General features: G+C 37.6%; 1 protein-coding gene across 3 annotated transcripts in view; it reads left to right on the top strand.

Moving 5' to 3' along the window:
- Exoc6b (exocyst complex component 6B) overlaps nucleotides 1–22488 on the top strand; it is a 442378-nt gene that overhangs the window by 256993 nt on the left and 162897 nt on the right. For all 3 annotated transcript variants that reach the window (XM_055596436.1, XM_055596434.1, XM_055596435.1), the window contains one exon: nucleotides 5691–5870. In XM_055596436.1, the coding sequence (XP_055452411.1) occupies nucleotides 5691–5870 (180 nt within the window). The remainder of the gene's footprint in view (nucleotides 1–5690; nucleotides 5871–22488) is intronic.

Genomic DNA, 22488 nt, shown 5'->3' with positions numbered 1-22488 from the left:
ACACACACACACACACACACACACACACACACACACACACACACACACTGCAAGAATTTGTGGGTAAGAGGCTGCCTGCTCCATGGTGGCCAGAAAATAAAGGTGATCCAAGAAGGAGCCAGGGTCCTTATATCCTTTTCAAGAACATGCATCTAGGGACCTAATTTCTTCCCAGTCACCTACATCTCCTAAAAGATTGTACCTTTCCCCAAGAATCCTAAAGAATTGGGACCAAACCTTTGTTTAATATGTTGTTTGGAAAAGATCTGTATTAGGTACATTCTGTCATTATTCAAACTTAGGGAAGCAGATAATCTGAGTATCTTTACCTCTTAGAGAAACTGAGTCAATAATTGACAGCCTTACAAAATTGAACATAGCTGGATGAGATGGGTTCAGTCGTTAATTCTGTGAAAAAATTAAGAATGATATTATACCCCTTTTCTATAATGTATTTCTAAAAAATTATAGCAGAGAATCCTATTAGTTTTTGTTTTTTGAGGTCCACTTGCCCTAATATCAAGCTCACACATAAGGAAGGATGGCATGGTTGTCACGAACATGAACAAAACTCTAAGTAAACTAGCAAGTATGTCGTGGCCAAGTGCTACTTATTTTAGGTCTGCAAGTGTGTATCAGCATTCAGACATCGGTGAATGAAAGTCATCATGTCTAACAGACTCAAAAAGAAAAGCTTTATCAGTAGGTAAAGAAAAATAGTCATTCACGCTAAATTCTCAACAAACAAAAATCAAGACAGGGCTGGGGACATTTCCTCTACCTTATAAAAAGTATCTATAAAACCCACAGAGATAACGTCAGACGTAATGGTGAGAAACCAGATGTTTTCCTGCTAAGATTGTGAACAAGGAAGCAGAGTTTCCCTCTTTTACCATTCTTTTGCACCATCTAACAACACAACACAAGAAAATCTGTGTGGAGAGGGAAGGAAGAAATAAAACCCTTTTCTAAATAACATGAGCAACTGTAGAAAATCCTAAGGAAATAACAGAATAATGAAAAGAACTGATTATATTAACATTCAGGATACAAATTAGCATAAAAGCCAGTTTCTTTTCTTCATGTGAGTAGTAACTAACCCAAGTTTAAAGTTCGAAAAACAGCAACCACAATTCTATTTATATTGGTAACCAGAAGTAAGACTATAGTACTTGTTAGTCTAACAATATATAATTCCTATATGATGAAATCTACAGAACTCTGATGAAAGAAACCAAAGTATTTTTCATGTAAATTTGAAAGGCAAAACACAGAATGTTTAACCAGTGTTATAAAGGACAGTTAGGGGACTTGAGCTCATGCCTTACTATAAATGAAGATGTAGAAATATAACTTTGGCCAAAAAACAGTCTAATAGATGAATAAGGTGGGGCTGCTTACCCTAAAACTATGCACATACATAGGTATTCAACTGTTCATTTAGAAAGAGTAAAGGCATTGTAATAGAGAATGGAATGAGGTTTCCTTTTCAACAAATGATGATGGACATTTGCGAAAACAGCAAAACTACAAGAGTCTCAGATGCAGATCTTACATCTACCACTAACATTACTGAAAACGTAAACTCTGAACATAAATTGTGCAATACTACACCCCATAGCAGATAGCATAGGAAGAAATGTAGGTTTTCTTGGATTTGGCAGTGGCTTTTTTTCTTAAAGGTTTATTTTGATTACTTCTATTTGTGTGTGTTTGTGTGTCTGTGTGCGTGCGCGCACGTGCATGCACGCTCTTGGAGGCCAGAGGATCTTGTCAGGTCCCTGGGAGATGGGGTTTTAGATGGTTGCAAGTTACCCATGTGGATGCTGCAAACCATCTGCTTTCTCCTGGAGGGTCAGCAAGTATGGAGCCTTCTTCCCACTCTCACTGTTAATGACTTTCTATATACAGTAAAAGATAAGTTTGATTTAGTTAATAATGAAAACTTTTAAGCTGGACTTATAAATGCATGGCTGTAATCCCAGCATTCCAGGAGCAAAGGAGCAAAGGAGTGTCTATGAGTTTCAGGCCATCCTGGCCTACATAATGAGTGTGAGGCTATAGCAAAACTGCCTTTATGCTCCTGCTATCTCGAAATGAGATGAACATAAAACTACCAAATATATGCTTGGAGAAAGGCACTGTTTAAAGAAATAAAAGACAATGCACAGATTGGAAGAAAATGTTTGTGAAACATGTTTCTTAATAAAGAAGTCGTATCTAAAGTACAGAAAATTGGGGCTAGAGAGATGGCTTAGCAGGTAAGAACACTGTCTGCTCTTCCAGAGGTCCTGAGTTCAATTCCCAGCAACTACATGGTGGCTCACAACCATCTATACTGGCATCGTATGCCCTCTTCTGGCATGCAGATGTACATGCAGATAAAGCACTCAAATAAATAAATCTTTAAAAAAATTTTAAAAATGAAAAATAATAATAAAGTACAGAAAATTAATGAAACATAGGCAAGTAAAAACAAAGACACCCATTAAGTTTGCTTGGAGAGATGTGTCAGCAGTTAAGAACACTTGTTCTTCTTGCAGAGTTGGGTTGTCAGCACCCACTTAGTAACTGCTCAGCATTCCAGGGGATTGACACCATCTTCTAGATTACACAGAGTCGGCCCACTCATGTTGAACATATGTACCCGTAGACGGACATTTGTACATGCAAATAAATCTTTTAAAAACACATTGAAATGAACAAAAGTCATGAACAAATCCATCAGCAAGGAGCATCTCCAGGTGCCAATATTAATCTAAAGAGATATTCTGCATTGCTTCATTAGTAAATTGTAAATTTGAAAACTGTGAAATACCTTTATTGCCTAGCAACATCAGATTCTGACGCTAATGCCAATCTGTGCTGCCATTTTGGAAGACCTTTTTTCCCCCAATTTACAAAGCTAAACAGTCTTAATGTGAGCTGCAGCTGAAGTACCTGCTTAATATTCCTCAAATGGGTAGAAACTATTGTTCATGCAAAAACTTAATGGCTATTCTATTGAAGGCTTTTTCACAATTGTCAAAACTTAGATCCAACCAGGAAATCATGTGAATTTGCAAACTGTGATTAATGAAACAGGATTCAGTGTTGAAAAGGAAAGAGCTTTTAACACACAAAAGGATGTGTAAAATGAACGAAGTAGATCTAAAACATAGGTGATTTTATGAAAGACACACAACAGGAATTGCTACCTGCTGTATAAGTGTAATCTGAGTTCAAAAAAAGATGGATTAAAGGTATAAATAACATCCCTGAAACTATGAAACCATTACAAGAATCCAAAGTAGAAAAGTTCATGGCCCTGTCTTGGGCAGAATTTTTTGAAGTAACCATAAAAGAACAGGCAACAAAAGTGAAAACAGGCAAGGAATGCTACAGAGGGTGCACCAAACTCAAGGTCTTTTTCCTAGCAAGACAAAAAGTCTCCAGAGGTAAGAGACTGCCCACCGTGTTGGGATAGCATAGTTCTAGGCCTTGAGGTATCTATAAGGCATCAATACTCAAATTTTGTAAAACACTCAAAATTCTGCATGATAATAAAACTAATAGACTAGTTAAATAAATGAGACAAAGAATTTCATTAGGACATACAGATGGCTAACAGACATATGACAAAATGCTCAACCATGCTATCATGAAAGAAATGCAAATTGAAGTACAGTGAAATATCACCATTTATCTGGGCAGGGTACATGTTATAGGCACTACCAATGATAATAATATTTGCGAAAATGGTGTCCATCAGTACAAAGGTAAAGTTCAGCCATTAGCAAAAGCAGTGTGGAACACTTTTAAAAATTTACAGTGGAAACCTGGTATGATTTACTAATTGTGTTACATGTTCTTGCAGTCCTGGTCACTATAGCCACGATAGGGAATCAACGTACCATCAGTCAGTAGATGGATGAAAAGGGGAAGTGTGGATAGTAACACAGTGTAACAGTGTGTACTGCCTTATGAAGGAAGACACTCTTGCCATTTGTAGCATCTAGGCTAGTCCTGGATGACATTGTGTTAATTGAAATAAACGCAGAAGAACAAATATTGTATGATCTTGTTTCCATATTGAATCTAAAAATGTAGAACTCATAAGTACAGCAGACCATAGCCACTAAAGACTCTGACAGTGGTTAAGGCATTTTAGTAAAAGCACAAAATTTTTAAGCAGTTGAAGCACTCATTCCACAGCAGGTAGCTATAGTTAGTTAATAAATGTATTGTATCTTGAAAAATTCTGGAAGGATCTGTTTTAAAGGTTTTCACCACAATAATAACAAGTACTTAAGATATTACATGCCATTCTGAGCTTGAATTGTGTATGTTAATTTGTAAAGTATGTTACTGCAATCATTATGCCATCTTCAAGTTCAAAATACCTGTTGAACAGGACAAATAAATATGATTTTTGTCAGTTAATAAATTTGAAAGCATCTTCATGTAAACTAATACCATCTTTGGCTGTACTATAAACTCAAAATCATGCATAATTAAGAGAAAATACAAAAAAGGATAATAACTTAAAGACAAATTTAATTTTAAGTGTGAAGAAAAGATTACAGTTATGCCTTTTAGATTTCTGCCTTGATCTGAAAAGAACGGGTGAAGAGTATGGAAAGTTCTAGCTCCAAATTTCAGTTTTATGCTTTCAATATTTCTGGGGACATAGGTGTCTGTGAAGCATTCAGATACATGGATCATGAAGTACAATGTATCTGGTATGGTTCTGTGTTTAAGACAGATCTGGAAGCCATAGAAAATAATTAAATCACTTAGAGAAATTGAGATTTGAGAGGAGAGTGAATGTAAGTCATGGTGTGCCGTACAGTGAAGTCATGGGTGGGAGAGGGTTAAGTTCAGTAGAAAGCAAGGGAGCTCGGATTGAAAGATGAGTATCAGATGTAGCAGCCAGTTGTTCACAGCATGCTTAGTATTAGAATCCTGATTGTTTTGTCCACAGTATATTTGTTTGTCCTGAAAATACCTTTCCTGGGAAAAGAATACTTACTAGAATATTGTTAGAGCACAGGGCAGCACGGTTATGTGCTCTCGGAGCTGTTGGTTGCTGTTTTAGTACTTCTGTACGATTATGCTGTGTACACAGATGTTATGAAATGTGTATGTTAGCCTTCAGATGAGCCTGATGAGGAGGAAGCTTAGAGCTCTGACAGCAGCTAGTGAGAATGGATTAAGTTATAACCTCGGCATATTTACAGGCAGCGGGAGGAACTGGAGGATGGATGTAGGCAGCTTGGAAATATAGAAAGGAGCCTTTCTGGAGTCATACAAAGAGTCAAAATGGAATCAAATACTGAGAGTAAATTTACTTTTAACATAAAGGAAAAAAAATAAAAAGAAATAGATTGTGGAGTGTGTGTGTGTGTGTGTGTGTGTGTCTGTCTGTCTGTCATCTCTCTCTTTGTGTGATTCCTTATTTATGAAGAAAAAGAATAGCTTTTCTTGAGAGTCATTCAACTCTTCCTCAGAAATAGAGGGATGGAAGAGAGTGAGCACATGCAAAAAATGATCTTAAAATGTTCCTTTGTCCTTTGTGGAAAAGAAGTGTCCCTGGAAGTTGATACGGTTCAATTCCCAGCTGGGTATAGACATGTGGTGCCTATATTATGTATGTGTTTGCCTTTGTCACCCTAGCCATCTGAATGAGTTTTTAAATTTAAATTCCATAGGATGCTAGACATGCAGCTGAAGAAGAGATATATACAAACTTAAATCAGAAGATTGACCAGTTTCTGCAGCTGGCTGACTACGACTGGATGACAGGAGACCTGGACAACAAAGCCAGTGATTACCTAGTAGACCTCATCGCCTTCCTTCGCAGCACGTTTGCTGTGTTCACACACCTTCCTGTAAGTGATTGTTGTTTCTATTTTCCCCTCTAAATAGAAAATGGTGTCTTAAACTAGAGTTTTGCCAAGGTTTCGTTTATGATTTAACTTGCCAGAGACCTCTTTAGTGTCTAATCCTCCAAGGATTTTGATGCCTCTCGTATAATCTGTTTTCAAAGACTTTAAAGTTCATCTATTCTATAAGGTCTTCCGTCTAAGTTCAAAGTCATTAGTATAGGACATAACAGATACATTGTAAAGAGTATCAAAGAGACTTGCTAGTTAATAATTAAGGTCTGTTTCTTTTAGTTTTAGAACATCTTTTTTTTTTATGAGTTGAAATTTTTTGATGAACCTCCCTAATTTTTAGTGTAGTTTATAGTTGTTTTCTTGATTATATTAGTAAAGTCATTTAAAGTTATGTTTGTTAACTTACTATTTATGTACATATTGATAGATTTGATTTTTAGTGAAATGTTTGTTTCTTCATAGTATTTTTGTTGTTAGACATTGTATTTAAACCGCTTTAATGTCTAAGAGCTAATCGATGTGTAAATCCCTACAGGGATTTGTTTTCAAAGATTTTTGAAGTTTGTCTATTCTGTCAGGTCTTCTATCTAGCTTTCTAAGATTCTGCTTCCTAATTTTGCTCATTCTTTCCCTTGTTGAGTAAGGATTTGGGGTGATGGTTACATGTGGATTGATCTGTAGTCGCAGGCTTGGGTTTCAGTTGTTATGCATCTTTAGGCATCCCTGTTGCTAGTTAAGTTACTATAGGGCATTGTGAGCACAGGCCTGTCATTGTCTTCAGCACCAAAATCTGTGCAGTTCAGTCTTCTGCCTTCTTCAGGCAGATACTGAGAAAGAATTTTAGCAGTAGACTGATACACAGTTAGAAATAGTTAAAAACAACAACAAAATCAACTTGTAAGTTGTCGGTATCTGTGAACCACTCCCCCACTTTTTGCTTTTCCTATAGTCTCAGTGTCTGTGTACACCAAGAATTCATGTTGGGCCTATTTAACACTGTATAGCAGAAGGAGTTCCTGAAGGTGATGGCCATGGGCTGCGGCCTTCCTGAGGAGGTCTAGAAAGCATTTTGTTTCTTCTTTTATAATTGAATGCCTAAGAAATATATGTCTTCTGAATTGCAAATGGGCCCTCACTGACACTGAATATGCTATCACCTGGATCTTGACTTCCCAGGTTTCAGTACTGGGAGGAATAAAATTCTGTTGTTTATGAGCTACAGGTCAAAGATAGATATTATGTGAGAGTAAAGGGCTGGAAAATGGCTTTCCAAGCAAATGGACCCAGGAAGCAAGCAGGAGTAGCCATTCTAATATCTAATAAAATAGACTTTCAACCAAAATTACTCAAAAGAGATGGGGAAGGTCATTTCATACTCATCAAAGGAAAATGTCACCAAGAAGACACCACAGTTCTGAACGTCTATCCCCCAAATACAAGAGCACCCACATTTATAAAAGAAACATTAATAAAACTGAAACCACACATAGATCCCCACACATTAATAGTGGGAGTCTCAACAAAGGACAGGTCAACAAACCAGAAATTAAACCAAGAAACAATGACTCTAACAGAGGTCATGAATCAAATGGACCTAACAGACATCTACAGAACCTTTCAACCAAACAAAAAAGAATTTACCTTTTTCTCAGCACCTCATGGAACCTTCTTCAAAATAGACCATATAGTTGGTCACAAAACGAACCTCAACAGATGCAAAAAGATTGAAATAATCCCTTGTGTCCTATCTGACCACCATGGCCTAAAGATGGATCTCAATGACAAGAAAAATAACAAAAAGCCTATACACACATGGAAACTGAACAACTTGCTACTCAAATGACAGCTGGGTCAGGGAAGAAATAAAGAAATAAATCAAAATATTCCTAGAATTCAATGAAAATGAAGGCACAACATACCCAAACTTATGGGACACAATGAAAGCAGTGCTAAGAGGAAAGTTCATAGCACTAAGTGCCTTCAAGAAGAAATTCAAGACATCTCATGCCAGCGACGTAATGGCTCACCTAAAAGCCCTAGAAAAAAAGAAGCAGACACACCAAAGAGGAGTAGAAGGTTGGAAATAATCAAACTCGGGGCTAAAATCAATAAATTAGAAACAAATAAAACAATTCAATAAAAATCAGTGAAACCAAGAGCTGGTTCTTTGAGAAAATCAACAAGATAGACAAACCCTTAGCCAAACTAACTTAAAGGCAAAGAGACACTATCAAAATTAACAAAATCAGAAATGAAAAGGGGGACATAACTACAGACACTGAGGAAATCCAAACCATCATTAGGACTTACTTCCAAAGTCCATATGCCACAAAATTTGAAAATCTAAATGAAATGGACAATTTTCTTGATGGATTCTACTTACCAAACCTGAATCAACACCAGGTAAATCAATTAAATAGTCCTCTATCCCCTAAGGAAATGGAAGCAGTCATCAAAAGTCTCCCATCCAAAAAAATCCCAGGACCAGATGGTTTCAGCGCAGAATTCTACCAAACCTTCAAAGAAGAGCTAACTCCAGTTCTCTTCAAACTATTCCACAAAATAGAAACAGAAGGAACATTACCAAACTCATTCTATGAAGCCACAGTCACCTTGGTACCTAAACCTCACAAAGACCCAACAAAGAAAGAGAATTTCAGTCCAGTCTCCCTTATGAACATTGATGCAGAAATACTCAACAAAATACTTGCAAACCGAATACAAGATCACATCAAATATATCATCCACTATGACCAAGTAGGCTTCATCCCAGGTTTGCAGGGGTGGTTCAATATATGGAAATCCATCAATGTGATCCACCATATTAACAAACTGAAAGAAAAAAAAACCCACATGATCATCTCCTTAGATGCTGCAAAAGCATTTGACAAAATCCAACATCCATTCATGTTTAAAGTATTGCAGAGATTGGGGATACAAGGCATATACCCAAACATAGTAAAGGCAATATACAGCAAGCCTATAGCCAACTTCAAACTAAATGGACAGAAACATAAAGCAATCCCACTGAAATCAGGGACAAGGCAAGGCTGCCCACTCTCTCCGTATCTCTTCAAGATAGTGCTGGAAGTCCTTGCTAGAGCAATAACACAATTGAAGGAGATCAAGGGGATACGAATCGGAAAGGAAGAAGTCACAGTATCACTATTTGCAGATGATATGATAGTATACCTGAGTGACCCCAAAAATTCTACCAGGGAACTCCTATAGCTGATAAACACCTTCAGCAAGCTGGCTGGATACAAAATTAACTCAAAAAAAAAAAATCAGTAGCCCTCTTGTATACAAAAGACAAAAGGGCTGAGAAAGAAATCAGGGAAACAACACCCTTCACAATAGTCACAAAAGACATAAAGTACCTTGGTGTGAACCTAACCAAGCAAGTCAAAGACTTGTATGAAAAAAATTTCCAGTTTCTAAATAAAGAAATAGAAGATGATATCAGAAGATGGAAAGATCTCCCATGCTCATGGCTTGGCAGGATTAACATAGTAAAAATGGCCATCTTGCCAAAAGCAATCTACAGATTCAATGCAATTCCCACCAAATAACCAACACAATTCTTTACAGACCTTGAAAGAAAAATTCTCAACTTCATATGGAGTAACAAGAAACCCAGAATTGCTAAAATAATCCTCCACAATAAAAGATTTTCTGGAGGTATCTCTATCCCTGATCTCAAGCTGTACTATAGAGCAACAGTAATAAAAACTGCATGGTACTAGCATAGAAACAGAATGGTGGATCAATGGAATCAAGTAGAAGACCCAGAAATGAACCCACACACTTACAGATACCTGACCTTTGACAAAATCATACAATGGAAAAAAAGATAGCATCTTCAACAAATGGTGCTGGTCTAGCTGGATGTCTACATGTAGAAAAATGCAAATAGATCCATATTTATCACCCTGCACAAAACTAAAGTCCAAGTGGATCAAAGACCTCAATATAAAACCAGAAACATTAAACCTGTTAGAAGAAAGAGTGGGGAAGAGCCTTGAACTCATAGTCACAGGAGACAACTTCCTGAACAGAACACCAACAGCACAGGCTCTAAGAGCAACAATCAATAAATGGGACTTCATGAAACTGAACAGCTTCTGTAAAGCAAAGGACACTGTTGTCAGAACAAAACGACTACCTACAGATTAGGAAAGGGTCTTTACCAACCCTGTATCTGACAGAGGACTAATATCCAGTATATATAAAGAACTAAAGAAGTTAAAAAGCAACATATTAAGTAATCCAGTTAAAATATGGGAAACAGGACTAAACAGAGAATTCTCAATAGAGGAATATGGAATGGCAGAGAAACACTTAAAGAAATGCTCAACCTCATTAGCCATCAGGGAAATGCAAATCAAAACGACCCTAAGATTTCACCTTACACCCATCAAAATGGCTAAGATCAAAAACTCAAGTGACAGTACATGCCAGAGAGGTTGTGGAGAAAGGGGAACCCTCCACTGCTGGTGGGAATGTAAACTTGTACAACCACTCTGGAAATCAATCTGGCGCTTTCTCAGACAACTAGGAATAGCTTTTCCTCAAGATCCGGCCATCCCAGTTCTAGGCCTATATCCAATGGAGGCTCAAGTACGCAATAAAGATAGTTGCTCAACCATGTTTGTAGCAGCTTTATTTGTAATAGCCAGAAGCTGGAAACAACCAAGGTGCCCCTCAACTGAGGAATGGATACAGAAAGTATGGTATATATACACAATGGAATATTACTCAGCAATAAAAAAAAAAAACAAAGAAATCATGAAATTTGCAGGTAAATGGTGGGAACTGGAAAAGATCATCCTGAGTGAACTATCCCAGAAGCAGAAAGACACAAACGGTATATACTCACTCATATATACATGTAATATAGGATAAACCTACTAAAATTTGTACACCTAAAGAAACTAATCAAGAGGGAGAACTCTGGCTAATATGCTCAATCCCCATCCAGAAAGGCAAAGAGGATGGACATCAGAAGAAGGAGAAAACAGGGAACAAGTTAGGAGCCTGCCACAGAGGGCCTCTGAATGGCTCTGCCCTGCAGACTATCAAAGCAGATGCTGAGAATTATGGCCAACCTTTGAGTTGATTGCTGGGAATCTTATGAAAGAAGTGGGAGTTAGTAAGACCTGGAGAGGACAGGAGCTCCATAAGGAGAGCAACAAATCTAAAAAATCTGGGCACATGGGTCTTCCCTGAGACTGATAATCCAACCAAGTAGCATGCATGGAGATAATCCAGAACCCCTGCACAGATGTAGCCCATGACAGTTCAATCTCTTAGTGGGTTCCATAGTAATGGGAACAGGGACTGTGTCTGACATGAACTGATTGGCCTGTTCTTTGATCACCTCCCCCTGAGGGGGAAGCAGCATTGCAGGGCCACAGAAGAAGACACTGCAGCCACTCCTGATGAGACCTAATTGACTAGGATCAGAAGGAAGGAAAAGAAAACCTCTTCTACCAGTGGATTTGGGGAGGGGCATGCATGGAGGCAGAAGAGGAAAGGAGAGATTGGGAGGGGAGGAGGGAGGGAACTACAGGGGGGATACAAAGTATATAAAGTGTAATTAATAAAAAAATTAAAATTAAAAAATTCCTAAAAAAATTAATTAAAATTTAATGCCAATTCTAAATATTGTAAGAAAGAAACTCAGTGACTATTATCAACGCTTTATTATAGAAGGAGGATGGTTCTAGATTTTAAAAATCTCTTGTTATTTACTGTGTAAATGAAAGAAAGTATCTTGATATATTTTATAAGGGCATTATATAGCATTACTCTCTTCATTCTTGATTTAAAGAGGAAATTCACTAAAATATATATAAAATAATGTCTTAATAATAAGATAAAAAGTGCTTATTTGAAATTCAGCAGGTAATGTAAATGTAACGGGGTATACCAAACACATGAATTTACATTAACATCAGGAGGTTACAATGCTTATCACCGTTTATTTAAGAAAAGTTATTAACTAAATTAATACAAAATTAATAAATTTATTCAAGTTTTCTTAGATAAAAATTTCTAAGAACCAACTATAGTTGTAATAATTATACATGATTCCTCAGTGTTTTGAACTGCTATAAATATCTGAATAAATTATAAACACCAAAATTTTTTTTTATTAATGTGTGCTTAACAAGTAATTAGTAAAGGTACTTGGAAGAATCTGTCATAGAGTAGTATACAAGTATACCAGCATGGAAATATTTTGTGGTGCAGAAAACTTTTCCAAGACTAACCAAATTATTACGAGCACCAGGTGAGTTTCAGAAGAAAATATATTCATTAAATAATTCTAAAATTGACACTAAAGCAAAATTAGATACTGTTCACTAAAATGTAAAAAAATTAAGTGTGGTCTTTACCTATTAGATATGAAATGCTTTATATCAAAATAAGAGATTTTAGACTATGATAGACTGACATTAAAGTGGAATGCAAAAATCTAATTGTTTCAAAATCCGTGAAGGAAATTCTGAATAAGAAATACTTTTCAGTAAAGTTGCCATTCCTTTCTGCCAGTTTGGATGAAGATAATAGTAAGTCCTTGCTTTCTACATGACTGTGATTTCTAGACTGAGTGAACATTTGAATTTTTCTATGGAAGTATTGAGGAAACAAGGTACTGGTAATTTATTTTATATGAAAATATGTCCTTATTCTAAAGTTGACACCAGTACTTGACGTGATCAGATAAGACTGATAGTTTTTGTGTTCTCTACTTAAAAGACAGTGGGGAAATGGAATGCATGTTCCTTGTGAATAGTAACTGCAGTCTGTGCTTCCAGTAGGACATATACATGAAAAGGTACAGCTGATAGAGGTATTTTCACAGATCACACTGGAACTTAGTTCATATTATAAAAGTTCTGTATTGTTGAGGCTAATTTTTAGTGCATATCTGTATACATTAATCACTTATAGTCTGTGTTGAATTATATAGTCCCAGGGTTAATTATACTTCTCAATGTACATTTTCTTGGATTTTTATTTGTTTTTCTGCCTGGTTTTTATTTTTATTTTTACTTTGTGAAGCATTCAATGTCATTTTAATCCTGGTGGAGTAGATAGGTGGTTCTTAGAAATATATTCATCTCCAGAATTTCTCAGTCTTTGAAAGCTAACTTTATGTATATTTAAAGCAACATTTTGCTGAAAATGGATTTTTCAAGTGGATTTCATTTTGGGGGGAAAATGAACAGTGTTTGGTTCTTGTGTTTCCTTTGGCTTTGTGTGATGGTGATTGAGAGGGGCTCTTCCAGCCCCGAAGGGGGAGTTTCAGACTCAAAGGTGGCTTGGCATGGCTCTGCTGTGTCAGGGTTGCACACACGAATCTCCCTGCATCTCCAAATCCATTTTTTCCTGCTGTGTCCGTGCCCTGTGTGATGCAGTGAACCATGCACCAACACCAACCCCTGCACCTCCTCCTCAAGCTTCATTTGCAGCACTTGGGGAAGCAGAGGCAGGCAGATCTCTGCCAGTTTGACGCCAGCCTGGTCTACAAAGCGAGTCCAGTACCGCCGCCAAGGCTACTCAGAGAAACCCTGCCTTGAAGAAGAAAAAAAAAAAAAAAAAGAGGAGTGGGAACTCAACCAGGCAACGGGAAGGGAGATTTTATATAGATGTGTGTGTGTGTGCGTATTCACACACACACATCTATATAAAAGTCTGTGTGTATGTGAGTTACTTGTTGGTGAGCTATTCATTCCTAACTGCTTTGACTCCTTATCTGACACATTATGTAGAAACGCCCTCACCTGGTAAGAATTGTCTAAGTAGATTCACTCCCTATGGCTTTCTCTGGAACAAAATAGGGTAAGTTCCAGGGTCCTCATGAGACAGCAGGCCTCAGAGCCTTCAGGATACAATAACATTTTTCTTCAAATTAATTGCATGATAGAACCAATGTCCAAAGAATTTTCTTTTCTTTGATGGGGAGAAATAACAGATTATCTCATGATATCTCTGCCTACCAAGAAATTGACTTATGTTTCCTGTTTCTGTTCTTTTAACCTTTAGGTTATTTGAACTACCTAGAGTACACTGATCAACAGATTAGCTCCTTTTTAATGCGGTGCTAGGCTTCCAAGTTTAATCACCTAAATCCTTTAGAGGTTTTGTGTCTCTTACAAAGGCTATTAGCAGTTTTCTCCCAAGAAAAGTCCTGTTACCAGTAGTAGTTTTTGCTTTTTCTCCAGTGTGCAGCAATTAGTCTTTGGCCTCCTTAATGATACTGACTTTTGAATCAGTATTATTTATTTCTCAATTTAAAAATCTGTCTGACATGAAATAGGAAGTATACTCTAATCCTGACTTTGGTGATGAGATAATATAATAAATCAGCAGAATGGAGTTTAAGGAGTGGAATCCTACAGCTGTGGTTTGTATCAGAAAAGTAGCTTCAGTGAGCGGGTTCCAGATACCATGAGAGCTATTAAGCTCAGTCAATTTAGTCTCACTTATGAGAGAGACACTTGGCCCTTCCTTCCTCCTGGTGCTGAGGTGCTAGGACTCTGGGTATTATTTGAGGTTGGCTCAGCCATATCAACATTACTGATAAAAATTAAGAAGTTAAAAACCCTAACTGCGTAGTAATTTGCACATTGGTCCATATAACAATGTTAATAAAAATATCATACATTTGTGAATCTACTTTTATGACTTTTATATTGTATCATTGGAAATATTTCTAATATGATGTCAAAAAAGCAGAGTTCGTTTTTTTATGATATATTTATTTTATTTTATTTTTCTTTATTAATTATACTTTACTCACTTTGTATCCCCCCTGTGATTCCCTCCCTCCTTCTGTCCCAATCCCTCCCTTCCTCCACCCTCTGCATGCATGCCCCTCCCCAAGTCCACTGATAGGGGAGGACTTCTTTTCCTTCCTTCTGATCCTAGTCAATTAGGTATCATCAGGAGTGGCAGCCTTGTCTTCTTCTGTGGCCTGGTAATGCTGCTTCCCCCTCAGGGGGAGGTAATTAAAGAGCAGGCCAGTCAGTTCATGTTAGAGACAGTCCCTGTTCCTATTACAATGGAACCCACTTGGATACTGAACTGCCATGGGCTACATCTGTGCAGGGGTCTTAGGTTATGTCCATGCATAGTCCTTGGTTGGAATAGCAGTCTCAGGAAAGACCCCTGTGCTCAGATTTTTTAGTTCTGTTGCTCTCCTTATGGAGTTCCTGTCCTCTCCAGATCTTACTGTTTCCCACTTCTTTCCTAAGATTCCCTCCACTCTGCCCAAAGGTTGCCCATAAGTCTCACTATCTACATTGATAGTCTGCAGGGCAGAGTTTCAACACCCTTCACAATAGCCACAAAGGACATAAAGTACCTTGGTGTGAACCTAACCAAGCAAGTCAAAGACTTGTATGAAAAAAATTTCCAGTCTCTAAATAAAGAAATAGAAGATGATATCAGAAGATGGAAAGATCTCCCATGCTCATGGCTTGGCAGGATTAACATAGTAAAAATGGCCATCTTACCAAAAGCAATCTACAGATTCAATGCAATTCCCATCAAATTACCAACACAATTCTTTACAGACCTTGAAAGAAAAATTCTCACCTTCGTATGGAACAACAAGAAACCCAGAATTGCTAAAACAATTCTCTACAGTAAAAGATCTTCAGGAGGTATCTCCATCTCTGATCTCAAGCTGTACTATAGAGCAACAATACTAAAAGCCACGTGGTACTGGCATAGAAAGACTGGTGGATCAATGGAATTGAACAGAAGACCCTGACATAAATCTACACACTTATGGACACTTGATTTTTGACAAAGATGCAAAATCCATTCAATGGAAAAAAGACAGCATCTTCAACAAATGGTGCTGATCTAACTGGATGTCTACATGTAGAAAACTGCAAATAGATCCAAACTTATCACCCTACAGAAAACTAAAGTCCTAGTGGATTAAAGACCTCAACATAAAACCAGACACACTAAATCTGTTAGAAGAAAAAGTGGGGAAGAGCCTAGAACTCATTGGCACAGGAGACAACTTCCTGCACAGAACACCAACAGCACAGGCTCTAAGAGCAACAATCAATAAATGGGACCTCATGAAACTGAAAAGCTTCTGTAAAGCAAAGGATACTGTCCTCAGAACAAAACGACAGCCTACAGATTGGGAAAAGATCTTCACCAACTCTATATCTGACAGAGGGCTAATATCCAGTATATGTAAAGAGCTAAAGAAGTTAAACAGCAAAAAAATCAAGTAATCCAATTAAAAAATGGGGTACAGAGCTAAACAGAATTCTCTGTAGAAGAATATGGAATGGCAGAGAAACACTTAAATGCTCAACCTCATTAGCCATCAGGGAAATGCAAATCAAAACGACCCTAAGATTTCACCTTACACCCATCAGAATGGCTAAGATCAAAAACTCAAGAGACAACACATGCTGGAGAGGTTGTGGAGAAAGGGGAAGCCTCCTCCACTGCTGGTGTGAATGTAAACTTGTACAACCACTCTGGAAATCAATCTGGCACTTTCTCAGACAACTAGGAATAGCGCTTCCTCAAGATCCAGCTATACCACTCCTAGGCATATACCCAAAAGATGCTCAAGTACACAATAAGGACATTTGCTCAACCATGTTTGTAGCAGCCTTATTTGTAATAGCCAGTAGCTGGAAACAGCCCAGATGCCCCTCAGTGGAGGAATGGATGCACAAATTGTGGTATATCTACACAATGGAATATTACTCAGCAATTAAAAAAAAAAAACAAGGAAATCATGAAATTTGCAGGTAAATGGTGCGATCTGGAAAAGATCATCCTGAGTGAGCTATCCCAGAAGCAGAAAGATGCACACGGAATATACTCACTCATATAGACATATAATATAGGATAAACGTACTAAAATCTGTACACCTGAAGATATTAATCAAGAGGGAGGAGTCTGGCTAAAATGCTCAATTCCTATGCAGAAAGGCAAAGAGGCTGGACATCAGAAGAAGGAGAAAAGAGGGAACAAGTCAGGAGCCTGACACAGAAGACCTCTGAAAGCTCTGAAACGCAGAGTAAGGTTTTATAAACAGATTACAAATATGTGAATCCCTCAAAGTGTATTATAGTTTGAAAGTCTCTAAAACATGAAATTTTAAAAAGGCGAACACTTGTGTCGGTGGCATGATTTTTATTTTTCTTCAAAACTTTAAACATTGTATTTACTATATGAATATATAAAATTATTTATTGTTTGCTTTGTTTTGAGACAGGGTCTCATTGTCTTTGCTGGAATGCACTGCCACACTTGGCTTACATTTTTATTTTTGGCATTCAAATATTGACATATTTGCATTTTTTAAAGTAAAAGATTTTTTTATAGTCCCTCTCATTTCATATTTCCTTCTACTCATAAAGAACCAAAAAAGATAAGTTGTTGGCCTATGCTTCAAATCAACTATATTAATAAATCACATTAAGTCCTAGTTCATTATAAAATTTAAATATTACTACCACAAATTCCTAAGGTCTATTATTGGATATCCTTTGGTTTGGTTTAATAAATTTTGTTTGAAAGCATCTGAAATTTATATAAAAATTGAAATTTGAGTACTCTAGAAACAGTGGTTGACTGAGTCTGTCATGCTCCTGAAATGCCTTTTAAAAGGATGTGAAGAGCCGCACACCGCCCTGAATGAGACTTAGGGGCAGCTCTAGTTCCAGCCTGTTCACCAAGGGCTTTTCTATATGGTGATAATATTTGAACAAATTAAGGTTGGGTTCTAAAGTGCTAATGTGTATGTTCTTACTTTTAAGAACCTTGTCAGATTTGTAAAGTAAGTGAAATATTCAGAAAGGTATAGAAGTTACATTTAACTTGGATGTAGCTTTAGGAGTCTGAGTGGTAAATAACAAATAATGACAAGTTTTCATACTCAGGCACTGAGGTTAAAAGAGGTAGATCTTGTGGAAGTTCATGTTGTACTGTCTTTAGCACCCAGCCTAAGTCTAGCACCCGAGCTAGTAGAATCTGATCATGGTTTATACTTGCCTCATACTATACTTATAATCCACGGTTATTTGGAAGTTGTTCATTGTTGTAGCTGCAATAAAGCTGAACTTGATTTCAGAGTGGAGCATACTATTATCATAAACACACACACTCAAGATAACTAAGACATATGGCAGTGACTCTGTGGCTTAGCCACAAGCAGGTGGTTCCTAAGATAAATCTTCCCATGATATTGCCACCTGTTTTAACTAGAATTCAGGTCATAGGGTATGTGGTTTCAGTCAAAGAATTTGGGAAATAAATTACTGCCAGCGGTATTTATTTGGTTACTGTCTATTTTGTTTGATTAGGTTTTACAGAACAGAAATGAGCCTAGAAAAAAGAATTTGCTGGGTTGAACCAGGATATAAAAGACATTCCCCATTGGGATAGCTTAGGAATTTCAAGACATGAAGGGTTAAAATATGCAGCTGTCAGTTTTAGCGTGATAGATACATAACTGAAAATTTTATTTGAATGTACAAAAGCCCATTGTATATTAGCCATCTATCAAAGATGACATTCTAACTAAAGCCAACATACTTCAGTTAAAATTTTAGAATCAATTGAAGTTCGTACCTAGTAAATCCTTTCATTTGTTTGAAATATCTCAGGATTTGGGGGGAACAAACTGAGAGTAAAGCTCCCCATGCTCAGGAACTTAAAGCTAACTCTAAAATAAATCATGCCTCTCCAAGGGGTTCATTGATAAAGCTATTGGAATAACAAATGGCTACAATGAAATAAATAAAAAGGTAGGGAAACACCATAATAGGTGTACTTCCCAAGAACTTCACAGTTTGGCTAATGGGACTGTCACTGGGCAGTGTTTGTTTGTTTGTTTGTTTGTTTGTTTGTTTGTTTTCAGCCTCCTGAGAATAGTAAGCAGGCTGAGAAAGGGTTCAGCTTTCTAAAGGGAGAGAAAAAAAAAGAGAGGGAGGGAAAGGGAGAAAAGGTATGTAGAGGGAAGGGGAGGAAGAAGGAAGGAAACCATGTATCCCACAATCCCTTTTTATTAGATCTAAAGATGACCATGTCCTTCCTGTGGGATTGAACCAGCAGCCTTAGAAAACAGTGAGAAATGCTTTTTTGAGAAGCAGTGAGGGAATATCCCTGCATTTCAGCTTCTGCACAGCAACATTTCAGAATTCTAAGACATAAGTCACCTTTGTTTGTTGTTTCATCCTTTCAAATTTGGAAATTATTCTAGTTATTTGATTATGAGTGGGCAGTTCATATACCTCAGGAATAGAAAAGGTCACATCTTTATTTTAAATGATCTGTACATCAGGCTACAGAGATGACTCAATTCCCAGCATTCACCTGGCAGCTTACAACCAGCTATAACTCCAGCTCTAGGGGACCCATTGCCCTCTTTTATCCTCCATTGCACCAGACACACATGAGCACATGGTACACAAACATACATGAAGATGGAACACTCAGACACAGTTTAAAAAACAAAACAAAGCCCTGAAATATAATTAATTAAGACATGTACTTTATAAATGTACTGATGTAAAATTTGCATAAGAGTTTAGGGTTATCTCTCTTAGAGAGTAGGGAGTATACATTTTGCCTGCTAAAGAAGAAAGCAGAAAACACCCACCACTATCCCCTGCCCCCAGCTACCAGATATGCTACTGAAAAGGTAGTGAGATAGAAACAGACAAGTTATGAGCAGCTTGCCAACAGTCTAGGCCTTTGTTTGGGATTATATAAGAAGAGGATGTCTACATGACTACCAGAGCCTGTCTATTTTTAAGGCTGGAGAAGCAGGAAAGAGAATTGAAAAGTTTCCTTTCTGGCTTACAGTTGCCCTTTGCTAGAGGTAACCAGAGTGTAGTCAGTTAATGGTGACCAGGACATACTGGTTTACAGGTTTAATCCCAGCACCAAGAGGCAGAAGCAGGGGAATCTCTTTAGTTTACAGCCATCTTGGTGGCCATAGTGAATTGAGGCCAGCCAAGGCTGCATTGGGAGACTCTATCTAAAAGAGGTGGAAAGTGTTAAATGGTGAGTGAACATCTCTCCTGTCAGCCTTGACTGTGGTCCATCATGCAAGAATATGGACAAGCAAGATACTGTAGTTCTATAAACCAATCCGTGTGATTATGGGAGCTGTCTTCACAGTTCAACCAAAGTGACATTGCCCTGGCTGCATTCCTGTCTTCTGTTTTTATTACATAGGTGTAAAGGGGGCCATAGCTGCTATCCTCATAACTGTTATCTGCTCAAAGAATTGTGTCCTCACAAGGGAACTTGGGACAGTCTCTGGGATCAAAAAATTTGGAGGAGATAAATGCTATAAAAGAGGGTCCTTCTTCAATATCCTTTAAGCTTGCTAATATGTATATAGCTACATAATGTTCTTCCCTCAGGAATTGAGATTCAAAAGTCACTGAGGAGATGGACTTTGAGTCAGTCTAGCTGGTTCCAGCTGATAAGAGGAATGTAGAAATTTTATACTGTTTTTTTCTTGGTGACTTTCAGGCATTAGAGGATAATTAAGAGGATCCAAATAGATGACATTATTGTCACAAGACAATCTAACAGTAGAATGTACAGTGAGGGTGATTGTAAGCAAGAGGAGACAAAATTAAGACAGCAGTTGAATGTACAAGATCCAGGGATAAATAGCATCACTTCTAAGATTATACTAGATTTCACCCATATTACCATGAAGGTACAGAGAACTAATTTAAAAGCTGTCCACCAATGGGGTAGTCTTGGGCATGGTCTTACTCTGATTTTCCTTGTAATAAAAAGGAGACAAGGACAGATTTAGTAGAAATAGGAGAGCTATAGAACCAAAATATCTGGGCTCAGGGGCCTTTTCTGAGACTAACGCTCCAAGAACCATTAATGGATATAACCCAAAAGCTCTGCTCGCATGTAGCCCATTGCAGCTCCGTATCCAAGTGGGTGCCCTAGTAAGGGCAACAGGGACTGTCTCTGACATGAACTCAGTGGCTAGCTCTTTGACTGCCTCCCCTTGACTGCCTCCCCTTGATGGGGGAGTACCCTTGCCAGGCCATGGAGGAAGACAGTGCAGCCAGTCCCGATGAGACCTGAAAAGCTAGGGTCAGATGGAAGGGAAGGAGGACCTCCCATATCAGTGGACTTGGAGAGGGGCAGAGGAAAAGATGAGGGAGGGAGGGTAGGATTGAGAAGGGATGAGGGAGGGAGCTACAGCTGGGCTACAAAGTGAATAAACTGTAATTAACATAAAAGATAAAAAGTTTATTTTAAAAAAAGCAATATACAAACCTCAGTATTTTTATGGTTAGAAAAAACATGGGAGTTCCTTGATTACATCCAGGATGGCTGTGATTGCTTTACCTAGTATGTCATTAGTTGATACAGAGACCTGGGAAGCCTGACCATTATTTGTCTGATTTCTGTTAACAATTATTTTAGCTCGAGGTATACTTTCCCACTGGTTGTTTAAAACTATGGCAGAGACCAGTTGAGAGTCTGGTTCTCAGCAGCCATTTGAGCATAGAGGAGCCCCTCACTTCTTTAGCTGTCTTTCACCTCTCATTCCATCATTTGAGAATAGCCTTGCTTGACCATAGCTTACCTTGGAAACTTGAGAATCATGTCCCTCTGTGTTGGCTCTCCTCTTTAATGTATCAGAGAGATTAGAGTCTACCTGATAGTGTCTCCATGGCCTGTCTGAGCAAGATGACAGGTGACTTGACAGAGACTGTGGGTGCTTTTGAGAGGTGTCTCATAGTCCATTGGGACCTAGTTGACTTTGTAGGACAAGGGGCAAAATATTGTCCTCTTAAGACTTCTGAGCACAGTAGTACAGGACTCTTAAGCATGGCCTGGAAGGTCAGTTACACCAGTCTTGCACATTTAACTTTTGTGTACTATTTATGTAAAGGCTGGGCAAAAATCAAAGACTTTTAAATAAGCCTTAGTTAGACTATACATTTTCTCCTTTTAAGCTGGTATTCTTACATACTACCAAAGCAGTCCAATAACTCCATTTATTTACGTAGATGTCTACTTCATCTTTGACTTGAGAAGTTTTGCTATCATATGTGTGTCAACTCTAAGTCTCACCCCTAAATACCTTATATAACTTATTCAGACCTTCCTGATTTTTTGAGGCTTTTCAGCTTTGCATTTATCTTTCCCACTCTCAAAACATCTGGCCATTTTGGAACAAAGTTATGTAGAAATCTTTTACCATATAGACCTTCATTCTTATATCCTTCTTATACTTCCTTTTATTTAATGGTTTGTTTTTTGTTTCCTAATACCACAAGACATAGTACTTTTAACAACCTTATTAAAATAAAGTTAAATCTAAATGGTATACACAGCATAACATGTGTAAGTATTTTGAATTCGGAGCTTTTTTTTAAGTTCTCAGGAAAATGCACTAGAAACAGAAGACAGTAACAACTCATAGAATTATGTATTGTACCTGTGTTTGTGGTGTTGAGTGACTGCAAGTAGCAAATAGAGGAGCATCAGATAAATGGCCATGAGTTGGTATGTATGTATGTATGTATGTATGTATGTATGTATGTATGTATGTAT

This window comes from Psammomys obesus, unplaced genomic scaffold, assembly GCF_907164565.1.
Source record: "Psammomys obesus unplaced genomic scaffold, mPsaObe1.curated_primary_1811, whole genome shotgun sequence".
NCBI lineage: Eukaryota > Metazoa > Chordata > Mammalia > Rodentia > Muridae > Psammomys > Psammomys obesus.
Note: the sequence above shows the minus strand (reverse complement) of the source record. Positions and strands in the feature narration are given on the sequence as shown.